This window comes from Rattus rattus, chromosome 1 (assembly GCF_011064425.1).
Source record: "Rattus rattus isolate New Zealand chromosome 1, Rrattus_CSIRO_v1, whole genome shotgun sequence".
Classification (NCBI taxonomy): domain Eukaryota; kingdom Metazoa; phylum Chordata; class Mammalia; order Rodentia; family Muridae; genus Rattus; species Rattus rattus.
The window spans coordinates 99,389,052-99,401,065 of record NC_046154.1 but is presented as its reverse complement, the minus strand read 5'-3'; the positions used below and the strand labels follow the sequence as shown (position 1 = coordinate 99,401,065).

At 44.7% G+C, this 12,014-nt stretch overlaps 1 protein-coding gene across 1 annotated transcript; it reads right to left on the bottom strand.

The window, feature by feature from the left end:
- Positions 1–4,666: 4,666 nt before the first annotated feature.
- LOC116898760 (zinc finger protein 557-like) lies at positions 4,667–11,259 on the bottom strand. Its single transcript, XM_032900127.1, has 6 exons — positions 11,222–11,259; positions 8,902–8,973; positions 8,173–8,303; positions 8,046–8,114; positions 7,694–7,916; positions 4,667–4,736 (listed from the first exon to the last, which is right to left on the bottom strand). The coding sequence occupies exons 1-6, from the start codon at positions 11,257–11,259 to the stop codon at positions 4,667–4,669; spliced, it is 603 nt and encodes a 200-aa protein (XP_032756018.1).
- Between the last annotated feature and the right edge of the window lie 755 nt (positions 11,260–12,014).

Below are 12,014 nucleotides of genomic sequence, written 5' to 3'. Positions count from 1 at the left end.
ACTGTCACAAAGGCCATCTTCAGACCCTCAACAGGAACCTCCTCATATTATGCTAATATTAGGTGAAACATTTGAACAAAAGCCACCAATCCCTGAATAGAAAAACCCACCAATCCCTGAACTTCAAAAGGAAACTCACCAATCCCTGAACTTCAAACAGAAACTAATCCCTGACCACTAAAACTCACCAATCCCTGGATAGGAAATGTGCTAATTCATGAGCTCCCCCAAACTCAGGACTGGAAATCCCACCAATCCTGACCCTGAAAAATCTCCACTCTAGGAAGCTCCCCTTCCCTACTCCCAGGACCCTGTAGAGGTCCTGTTCCTTGCCCAATTCGTGGTGTCCGCTCCCACCTGGGAGCAAAGCCAGGCACTCCTGGATTCAGCCATTCACATGCTGCACCCTCCAACCAAGCCCTTTTTGAGCTATGCTGCCCAGGGTGACTGACTCATAGGATGACAAGAAGCAGTGAAGAGGAGCAGGAAAGAAGTGCGGTGAGGGAGCAGGGCTGAGGCTCCTGAGCTCCTGGCCTCAGCTGGGGAGACCCTCCTGTCTTAGGGTTTCCATTGCTTTGAGGAGACACCACACCCAAAGCATCTCCTATAAAGGGAGACATTAAATTGGAGCTGGCTTACAGGTTCACAGGTTCAGTCCGTTATCATGGCAGAAGCATGGCAGCATCCAGGCAAGCACGGTGCTAGAGGAGCTGAGAGTTCTATGTCTTGTTTGGAAGGCAAACAAGAGAAGGCTTGGCCTCTCCTGGCAACCAGGAGGAGGGTCTCGAAACCCACCCCCACAGCAACACACTTCCTCCAACAAAGCCACACCTCCTAATAGTGCCACTCCCTGGGCCAGGCATATTTAAATCACCACATTCCACTCCCTGGTCCCCCACGGCTTTTTCAAACACTTAAGTCTATAGAGCTATACCCAGCCATAGCATAATGCGAAATGCATTTTGTCCAATTTAAGTCTCCACAGTCTATAACAGTACCAAAAATGTAAAATGTCCAAAATTCAAAGTCTCTCCTGAGATTCATCCAATCACTTAAATATAATCCCCTATAAAATAAAAATAAAAAAAAAGCAGATCATATAGCTCCATCCTCATAGGACACATATTACCATTCCATAACATCACAGCGAGGAAATGCTGAACCAAGACAAGATCAAAACCCAGCTGTGCAAACTCCAAACTCTGTCTCCACATCTGATGAGAAAGTGCTCTTCAGCTGTTGTTGGCACAGTTCTTTCTGGTTGGTTCCCTCTACAATTAAACTTTCCTCAGCAGGTGTCCCCTGCACTGCTGTCATCTCTAACATCTTGAGTGTTCCAGGGCAACTTCAAGCTTACAGCTTGTTCCAATGTCTGTGATTTACAAAATGATCTTCTCTACGCTTCCAAAAGACTTGGGTTCCATTTTCCAGCTCTGCCTGGAGCTCTCTACACTGATTGGCCCTACTCCACTGCTGCTGATTGAAGGCCATCCTATAGCACTAGCATCTTCAGTAGGCTGAGTTGTTCTTCACAACTAGGGCCACCCTTCTTGCTGTCGTGGTAATCCACTTTTGGCATGACCCCTTCAGTCCTGGGCTATGAACTGCAACTGAGGCTGTGACCCCACCAATGGCCTTTCCTGACCCTCTCAGAACCAAAAGGCTGATTGCTTTCCGTGACCCTTCATGCCTTAAAAACCAAGTGCCACCTGAAATTGTCATACATTACCAAGTGCAGCTACAGCACAAAGAACAACCTTGGCTGTCTCTGGAGCACAACTTCCTTTGTATTCTCGAAAATGCCTCAGAAATATTTCACCTTCTTTTACTCTCAAAGTGTTCCCACAAGATTTTCACTTCAGTATGCTGCTGATCTCTTCAGTCACTGTTAATTTTTTAGCTCCAGCCAAATCACCATCAATTTCTACTCTCACTCTGCGGCCAGAGCCACGGGGTCAAGCTGCAAGTTCTGGCCACAGAGGGTGAAATATGGCCCCCCTTGTTCTTTTTTATCGCCAGCTCATGTTTTCCTAATCCTTCACTGCCTAAGCCTGGCTGTCCTGGAACTTGCTCTGTAGATTGACCTTGACTTCTGAGATCTGCCTGGGTATACCTCTCTTAATGCTGGGGATTAAAAGCATGAATGGACTAAGCTTGTCCTTGGACTTCCTCTGTTACCAGTCAGCCTTGAACTCAGAGATCTACTTGTTTCTGTCTTGGATTAAAGCATGTTGCCGCTGCCTGGACCTAAGCTTTTCATTATATATCTTAACACAGTGAAAACCAGAATAGCCATCACAATCTACATCTTGTCAATTGAAACAGAATCCATCGCTTTTGTCCAAATGAAAACAGCAAACAGTCATAACGCATAATATGATAAAGTATCCCTTGTACAATTTGAAAATGCATAAATTTATATATGGGGCCTCAGCTTTGAAAGTTGTCAATTCCCCATAATTCCATTTAATATCCTCCAACACAGATTTGGCTTCATTCGCTTCCTGCGCTTTTTTACTGCTATTGAACTATACATTTTGTATTTTTCCTTCTAAATTTGCTACATTTGATATCAACTGTTTCATTAGAGCAACCTGAGGACAGAGTATGCTGGAAGTTTTGAGATGTCCTCTGTCAAAGCAATTAGAATGAATTTTTCACCTTTAGCCTTAGGGCAGACTTGCCCAAGGTGAAAAGAAACAAACTCTCCACCAAATATCACAAGAACACACTCTAGATAGCATATTGAAATTTTCTCCTGAAACCACTTGAGACCCCCAGACTTCAAATCACCATCGGCACCAATGGCTTTATATTCTTTTCTAGGATGGCCTATTGTCCTTTCTAAAGCATTCCATGTCCCCAACACACATTCTTCTAATCAAAACATAGTCTGGCCTATTACAAAGCAATACCTTTTCAGTCTCTGGCACCACCTACGTCTTAGGGGTTTCCATTGCTGTGAAGGGCCACTGTGACCAAAGCAAGTCTTAGAAAGGACAGCATTTAATTGGAGCTGGCTTACAGGATGAGAGGTCCAGTCTATTATCATGGCAGTTTCCAGGCAAGTGTGGTGCTAAAGCTGAGAGTTCTATGTCTTTTTTGGAAGACATAGAGGAAAAAACTCCACATTCTCAGGCAGCTAGAACAATAGGATCTCAAAGCCCACACCCGCAGTGACAGACTTCCTCCAAGTCTACACCTACTCCAAGAAACCCACATCTCCTGATAGTTCCATTCACTGGGCCAAGGATATTCAAACCACCACACCTCTCCTGGGAGCTACAATGTCTCTGCTGGGGATGCTTCCTCTCAGAGCTATGTGATTTCTGGACTCCTGTGTCTCTGGATACCATTCCATTCGGACACTGCTTCAAAGCTGTGTGGAACCTAGGCTTCCAAGTCTCAGGACACATTCCCATCCCAGCAGAAAAACCAACATTTTGCTATCATGACTTGCATAGACTGTCTTTGGCGCTTGTGCTTCCCCTCCTCTGGAAAGATTGAACTGTATGAGGACTCTGTATCTCATCTCTACTTGGCCTGCAGTAGCTCACCTTCCAGCTCACCTGTAGCTTAACACCCTCGTCCAGGAGCACCAATTAGGGTAAGCTTCCCTTCCCATTGTTGTAATGCTTCCCAGGGTCCAAAGGACTGTTGATGTCTCTGGTATTCTTAGAGGTGGAAGTCCCCTTTCCAAGTCCTTTTTTAAATTTATGGCTGGCTCTCTTCACTTGATTCCATTGGCCCTGTTACCCATTTCCCAACATCAACATCACCACCACTGGAGCTGCAACCTGCAGTTCCTCAGGACCCACTGGGCCATTGTACCCCTTTACCCGACCTCTTTGTCTGATCCATCTTACCAGTCTTAGGCTATATCCTGTCAGTTTTTTTAGTCCCTCCTAGGCCATTGCAACCCTTCCTGCCTTCTTCACCTGTCCTTGTCCTACCAGAGTTCAAGCTGCAACATTGCAGTTCCTTAGGCTCTACTAGGTCACTGTATCCCTACTTATCATTAAATTACTTGGCTGTGAGTATCTCCATCACTTCGAAAAGAAGTATGTCAGAAGGAGTTGTTCTCCATCTGGAGTCTGAGAGGCCAGACTGTAATATTGTCAAAAAGTCTTGGTAAGGTGCTCTGGGAATTAAGATCAGTATTTGTCCTGGATGACCTCTCTTACATTTTCATAATTTACTGCTTTAGGAGAGGCTCTACAAACTCATGGCAGGAAGAAAATTCATAAATTGATCCATAGCTAGATTTAATGTACCCTGGGTTGTTTTAATCCCATTCAGGGTCCTGCTTGGGGACTGCCTTGCTCCCAGTAGTGTGGGCAGTGTCAGTTTGGTGGATTTCATCTGTATGTGCCCTAGCCTGATCCCAGACTTGCCTGTTCTCCTCTGGAAGAAGATCATCTATAAGGATCATATGGATATCATGCAGAGTGAGATTGTAAGATTGGACAATACATTGGAATTGCTTTCAAAAGGTGGAGTAACTACCAGTATAGGACCCCATTCCCTTCTCTATTTGAGTCTGCTTAAGGAACTCTGCCTGTACTCTGACAAAGCCATCCCCTCCAAGTTCCTGCAAAGGGAGAGCAATAGTTTTTGCTTAGGATAGGTACAGGGAGGGAAAGGTGGTCCTTTTTAAGAGCACGAGTTAGTAGCGGGAAGAGTAGCGGCTGATGCTGTGCTTAAAGTGGGTCCCAGGGAAAGCCGATTTCAGCAACCTGTTGGTGAAGAGGGATAAAGGGAAACTGAGGGAGTGGAGGAGAGTAAGCTGTGGGTTTAGGCCAATATTCAGAGGTTCATTAGCTGGAGTGAAAATAGTGGAGGAATCATCTTGTTCAGGCTTTGTAGCTAAAAGGAACTAAGTGGGGAATTTTCATACCACAGTCGACAATCAGTGGCACCCCAGGTGGGAGGCAGGAGTCACTGGTCATTTTTACTATAGCATTCATAACTGATACCCATTAGCCACATCTATCAATATGCGATTCTCTCAACCCTTGGGTATGGACACAGAAAAGGAAGTAGTCCAATATTTCTCAGAGGTCCTTGTGTCACCTAAAATCATTTGACAATATTGATCCCACCTATCTACCACTGCATCTCTTCTTTCAGACCGCAACCATATCAGTTAATGAACAATGCTCTGCCTTACTGCTTTGGAGAATGATGGGCCAAGCTCACATCCACCATGCATGGCCTTGTCTGTTGGCTTATCAGATTCTTTCACCTCTCTGCTCATTAGATCCTTTAAGTCAAACATTACAACCAGCATATGTCTTTTCCACATCCCTTGCTTTGGTATTGCAGACTGCTTTAACTCCTCAGGGGCACACTTTGTGGCCACACTAGATCCTGCAGACCGCAATGACACCATAACCCTTAGCACTACCACCCAGACGCTCTGTCAAAGTGTTAACCATGCCTCTAACCTGTGCAGCACTCAAGTCTATCACTGCGTACCCACTGAGTGGTCTGGGACATGTGCTCTCGTATTCTGTCCCTTTTTGTAAAGCTAGGTGTGGTACCTGGTAAAGAACCTTGCCAGGTCCCAACACAGGGTTTATAGAAAAAAGGCATAAAAATGAACATTTCATATCCTGCCTTTGCTTGCAATCCTGGTTGTAACTGCTGGTGTTGCCACTGGGAAGGCAGGACTGACTACTTCTCTAGCTCTTTGCCATCAGTTTTTCTCTCCTTCATTAAGTATCTCCAATGAGTGGAGCAGATCATCCTCATTCTCCAGGGCCAAATAAACTCACTGAAAGCTCTGGTGCTACAAAATCAGCAAGGATTAGGTTTTTTTTCAAATGGCAGAGAGAGAGAGAGAGAGAGATCTTACAACTCCAAATAGGTCTCTGAAAATATGGAGAACAGCTTGATGCCTCTGGCAAGTGGTTTATCAATAAATCCAGTATGGAATTGAGACTCCCTGTTTCCCCCCCTTCTCCTTCTTTTATTAATCCTTACCAATCCCATCCTGCCTCATAAACTTCTTGTTTAGACTCCTCCCCATAAAAATCCAAAAGATTTCTAACTAGAGTTTAATCAATTATTATTGCAGGATAACCAGCTCTTAGTTCTGAAGCCAGAGACTGCAACTGCTGGTTATACCCTGAGAGTGAAGATTGAACTTGCTCCACAGACTTTAATCCCACAGAGCAGTAGGAGAGATGAACGGAGGATGGGGCCTCTACACCCACATTCAGCAAGACATAGTCTAATGATGTCACTCCTTTCCCCAGGCCTGACTGTTCATCAATAGTAAACAAAAGGGGATTGGAGGAGGATGTTAATTATTCAGGCCACACAGGTGGCAGGAGTGACTTTCCCTACTATGGATTCCATCTGTAACCTTTTATACTTTGTAAACTTGAAAATAGCAAATTAATTGCAAAAACAACAACAAAACATAACAAAATCTCAACTGAGAAAAGAAAACCAAGCACCCAAGGCAAATAAATAAATAAACAAACAAACAAACAAACCTCAAACCAAAGACCAAACACAATAATTAGGCTAAGCATCAGATTTAGCAGCACAGACCTACAGCTTGTGGCTCACCTTGGAAACATAACAGAAATATGCTCAGTGATGGTAATACTCTTCAGATAAATGTAGCATGCCCCTGGGTGGAGTAGGAGGGGGTTGATGGACAAGTCCTCCCAAGGCTAAGCACGACACATGTTACAGGCTTTAGCTCAAGGTCTTTCAAGTTCTCTTGACTGATCTCCACGAAACTGTTCTTGATGACTGCAGTGGCCATTCCTGGTTGTCAACTTGACGATATCTGGAATGAACTACAATCCTGAATTGGAAGGCTCACCTTTGATCCTGATCTTGAGGCTGAGAGATACAAGTTTCTGACCTGAATTTTGGCAAGAAGATCTTAAGGCAAAGTGGCTATGAATCCCAGGAGACTAAGGCAAGAGATCTCTGAGTTCAAGGTCATCTGGAACAGGGAAGTCCCAGATCCAGTCATGGTGGTACACACCTTGAATCTGGGACACACCTTCAGCTGGAAACCTACATAAAGACATTGGAAGAATAAAGGCTCTTTTTTTCCTGTCTCCCTTGTGGGACTGAGCCACTGTTAGATCCTTGGATTTCCATTCACAGCTGCTGCTGATCATTTTGGGGAGTTAGACTACAGATTGTAAGTCATCACCAAATTCCCTTACTATATAGAGACTACCCATAAGTTCTGTGACTCGAGAGAGCCCTGACTAATACAATGACCCATCAGGACAAGCACCAATTTACACTGTCAGATTCCTCCTGGAGGCCCAGCAGTTCTTGATTTGCCTCAGCATTTTTCTGAAATCCCTTCAGGTGCATATTCAGCAAGAGGGAACCTCTTACCTCTGTATGGAAACTCACTTCCCTTTTCTACCAGGGCCACTGCATTTACTCAGCTTAAATATTTCCATTCCTAAGGATTTCTCTCCAGTATGGACTCTTTTGTGTATTTGGAGACTACAGTTTTTTGAATAGGCTTTATCACATTCATATATTTGAATGATTTCTCTGCAGTAAATTCTTTTATGCGTTGGGAGATTATCATGTCCTGAATAGGCTTTACCCCATTGATTACATTTGCAGGGTTTTTTTCCAGTATGAATTCGTTTATGCTTTTGTAGAATAATACGTTGTGAAAACGCTTTACAACTTTCATTACATTTGTAGGGTTTCTCTCTCCTGCGAATCTTTCATGCCTTTTAAGAGTACTGTGTTTTGCAAAAGCTTTAACACATTGATTACATTCATAAGGTTTCTGTCCATTTTGTGTTTTCTGTATTTAGAGACTTGTGTAAGGTGCAAAGGCTTCAACACACTGAATAACTTCATAGCAGTTCTTATCTGTATGAATCCTTTCATGCCTTTGAGCATGACTGTGAGCATGACTGTGAGCATGTGTGTGAGCATGACTGTGAGCATGACTGTGAGCATGAGTGTGAGCATGACTGTGAGCATGACTGTGAGCATGAGTGTGAGCATGACTGTGAGCGTGAGCATGACTGTGAGCGTGACTGTGAGCAAAGGCTTTACCACAGTGAGTATATTCGGAGGGTTTCTCTGCACTCTGACTTCTTTCATGTCTTTGTCTTCTAGCTCTTTAACAGTGTTCTTCAATATTTTGGTCTTCCTAATTAAAGCCTATAGTGTAGAGATTCCTGTAGGTCTCTAGCATGACATCTGTGTAGAGCTTCTTATGGGAAGGATCTAGGATCTCCTGATCTTCCTGAGTAAAGTCCACATGCATGTCCTCATAAGTCACTGCATTCACACTGGGATTTAGTAGCTCAGCCACTCAGCACTCCTCAGAGCCATCCAGCAGCAGAGGTCAAAGCAGATCACACCAACCACTCAAGGCTGCTCAACAATGCAGGTGAACCTGCAGCACCAGTTTCTTAGGTTCTTGGCTTGAAGAATTCTCAAAGCTCTTCCTGTCCCTAGACAGGTATTTGTAACAATGACCAGGTGAAATCCCACAGCCTTGAGAACTGAGCAACTGCAGGCACACGCGGTCAAACTTGAGCTAGAAGACATGTCTGAAAGGCATTTCCACAGTGGATCCAATTGTTAGTGTTTTTGGTGGTCATTCCTCTTAGGCTTTAGAATGTAAGCATCCACCATTCACAGAATGCTTTATTGAGAGAGGAATTGGAATCCTGAATTCTCTCACTGACACTGAAATTACCTTGCTTGTATACACTTCCTATCCTGTGTAAATCCTGAATGCCACACACAACAGAGATGAAGTCAATAGTTTGTTAGATATGCATGGATGTCTAGATCGGTCCTTGGTAAGTCATGCCACATGTTTGAGCACACATCATTCAAGTTAGCGCTTGCCATTCACATGCTTTTTTAACACCTAATTACCTCAAAATAAACCATTTGCTGATACCTCTCAGGTCCATATTAACCACATAGAAGTCACCATTAATCTTCCCACTGGAATTCAGAACATCATGGTGAACAATTTGTGGGGTCCTCAGACTGATTTTTTTCCCAAAAATGCCCGCTGAATGTCATGTTTGCTGCTTCTTCCTAGTTGATGTCACATGAGGTATAAGATTCCCCTTGGCATGGCGGGCTGCTCAGGGCAGCTTGGTTTGGCCCAGAGGTCTCAGCCAGGAGTTGGGGGAGAGATGGGTGGAAAAAGGGAAGCTCACCTGTATAGCGTAGGGGTCTGATGGAAGTAGAAGAGAGGCAGCAGGAGAATGGAGGTCTCCTGGGATGGCAGGCTGCTCAGGGAGTGAATTGGGAGGGAGGGGGAATGTGGAGAGAGATGGGGGTTCAGGATCTGGTGTACTGAAGGCCAAGAGAGGTGGGTAGTGTAGGCATAGTGCAGTAAAGGTGTAGTGGAGACTGGAGGACCATGACCATGAACGGAGATCTGCAACTGATGAGGGTGAGAAGGTGGGGGGCATCTCTAGGTGAGGGACAGAAACCCGGGATAAGAGAGGCACCCAAGAATCAATGAGGGTGACCTTGACTGTGGCTTACTACATTGGAACCTGAAGTGGTCACCATCTGTAGCTACACAGGAACCCGAGTGCATCAATAGAGACACCAACCCACCGACAAGAAGTTCAACCCGAAATGTATCCTGTCTACAAGTAATGCAGGCACGGGGGAGTAAGCAAGGACTGAGGGAATGGCCAAACGAGGAGCAGCCCAACTTGAGGCCCATCCCATGGGCAGGCAAGAATCCCTAACACTGCTAATGACCCTGTGTTTTGCTTGTAGATGGGAGCATGTTGTTCTCTGTTAGGCAGCACCTAGCAGCTGACTCAGACACCCACAGCCAAATGGCAGACAGAGCTTAGAGCCTTATACGGAAGAATAGGGGAAGATTCCAAGCCCTAAAGGGGATAGGAGCTCCACAGGAAGACCAACAGAGTCAACTCCTCTGGACTCTCGGATCTCTCAGAGTCTGAACCACAAACCAAAGAACATATACAGGCTGTACCTAGGCTTCCCTGCCCAGATGTAGCAGGGAACTTGAGCTTCATGTGGGTCCTAAAATAATGCAGCATGAGCTCTCCCAAAAGCTGTTGCTAGTGAGTGGGACATGTTCTACTAGCTGGGCTGCTTTGTCTGGCCTCAGTGGGAGAAACATGAAGCCTCAATGAGACTTGGAAATGCCAGCCGGGGGGGGATAAGCAAGTCTCTCGCTGCCCAAAGGAGAAGGAGAGGGAAAGGATTGTGGGAGGGGCTAACCAAGGGGAGGGGCAGTGAGTGGGGTATAAAGTGAATAAGTAACAAACAAAATTACATAAAAGATTCCAACATAGCTTTCATTTATACTCAGCTGGATGTGATCAGATTCTATGAAACCGAGAGCCAACCTGTACGCAGGATGAAGGTCACCACACAGCATCTGGAGAATTTTCCAATGGCTTCTTCCATACAAATGTTTTTTAGCACTGATTTCACATTTTCCAGCAACACTCCACATAGCCATTGGGCATCATAATAACTAGTTTGCCAGACAAATGATTTATAGTTCCTATTGCCCACAGGCTTATAACATTGGAGTTCCAATATCTTTCTTTTGACACCCTGAGGGATAGTTCCAGATAACTTATCACCCACTTCTGGCATAAATATACACAGCATTTATACAAAGCCTTGACCTGGATAAAGAAAAAGTCTGCATCAGACTGATCCTGTAATGTGGTGGCTACTACATGATCCATTCAGCCAACACATGCCTGTGTATGCTATTCTAGACACAACCAATGCAGAGGGAGCATCCTCCTGTCACAAAATGTAAAAGACGACCCAGATGTCCTCTATAAATCCATTTTAAGAATCAGTCATTTAGTCCAGGTGTGAAACTGAAGAATACCCAGCTGTTTTCCTTATGGAAAAACAAATGACCAACACGAGGAATGAGGGACTTCTGTCATCTGTGTAGAGCATTAACTTTAGCATCACATATGTGTGACAAGGAGTACCTTCAACACTGAACTGCAGTAAGAATAGGATGCATTTGGCTGTGCTCTGGATAAAGTGTGGCATCAACACAGGATTCCAAGGACAGCTTCGCACCTTATATTGAAAAACTGAGGACTCAGTCAGTGACCAAAGCCTCTGGTAGAGTAACGCTTTTCCCAACAACCTACCTTCCATATTGTTGTGTCCTTTATTGGGGTTATTTGTTGTTGAGGGTCAAATTCTGAAATTCACGTACCTCGCTTTATGGTATCTGAAAACTAATTTTTCCCCCATGAGTAGTTAGCCAACAGACATGTGGATGAGATTCAGCTGCATTACTACAGACCTCAGTTAGGTATTTGCCTCACTGATGAGTTCACATCTACAAAAAGGTATCTTTTTCAGAGGAGTATTTGACCCTAGTTCAAAGAATGTTGTGTTCAAGTTGTCAGGGCATTCTTTGCCCCTTCACAGTTCTTTCAACGGTGCTGTCAGAGAAGGAAAGGCAATCAGACCAGAAGCACTGTGGATGGGTCAGAGGCTAGGCAAAATCAAGGCCTAGTCACAAATAGGAAAATAAGTAAAAGAAGAAAAGATTGGCATGGTTACAGGGATGAGAAGCAATGGTGGTTCACTTGCTTTGCACACTCAGTGTTCCTGGTGTACAGTGCTGTCTGAGGGAGCTCTCGTCCTGGTCTATGCCCTGCTTGAACTTCTGCTAGAGTATTTCTGCCCTAGGAGAGGAAGAGAAAAAGGTCTGATGAAGATCTGCCATTTCAGCTATCCAGCAAACACCAGCTTGATTAAGCAGGACAATCCAGTATGACCTTTCTAGCTTTAGACAGAGCAGATATGGAAAGGTTTCCACTGTGTCACAGGAGAGCTCCTGGAAAGGGCACCCCAGAATCTGGTCACTGTAAGGAAAGCTGGTTAGCAGGTAGGCCATGGCAGTTCCAAGTCATCAGTAGACCCTTCCCTGAACAATCTTTTGTACCCAGGAGAGCCCTAGCATCTTCTGTGATGTCACAAGTGTTATCTTGGCACCAACT

Excerpts from the sequence above, each read along its gene's own strand:
- LOC116898760 (XM_032900127.1), bottom strand. The coding sequence starts at position 11,259 with ATGGGGGAAAAATTAGTTTTCAGATACCATAAAGCGAG. Across the intron at positions 8,974-11,221 it reads TTCAGATACCATAAAGCGAG|TGGGAAGATTAATGGTGACT; the intron begins GTACGTGAATTT and ends TCTGAATTCCAG. Across the intron at positions 8,304-8,901 it reads AGCAAATGGTTTATTTTGAG|TGTGAATGCAGTGACTTATG; the intron begins GTAATTAGGTGT and ends ACTAAATCCCAG.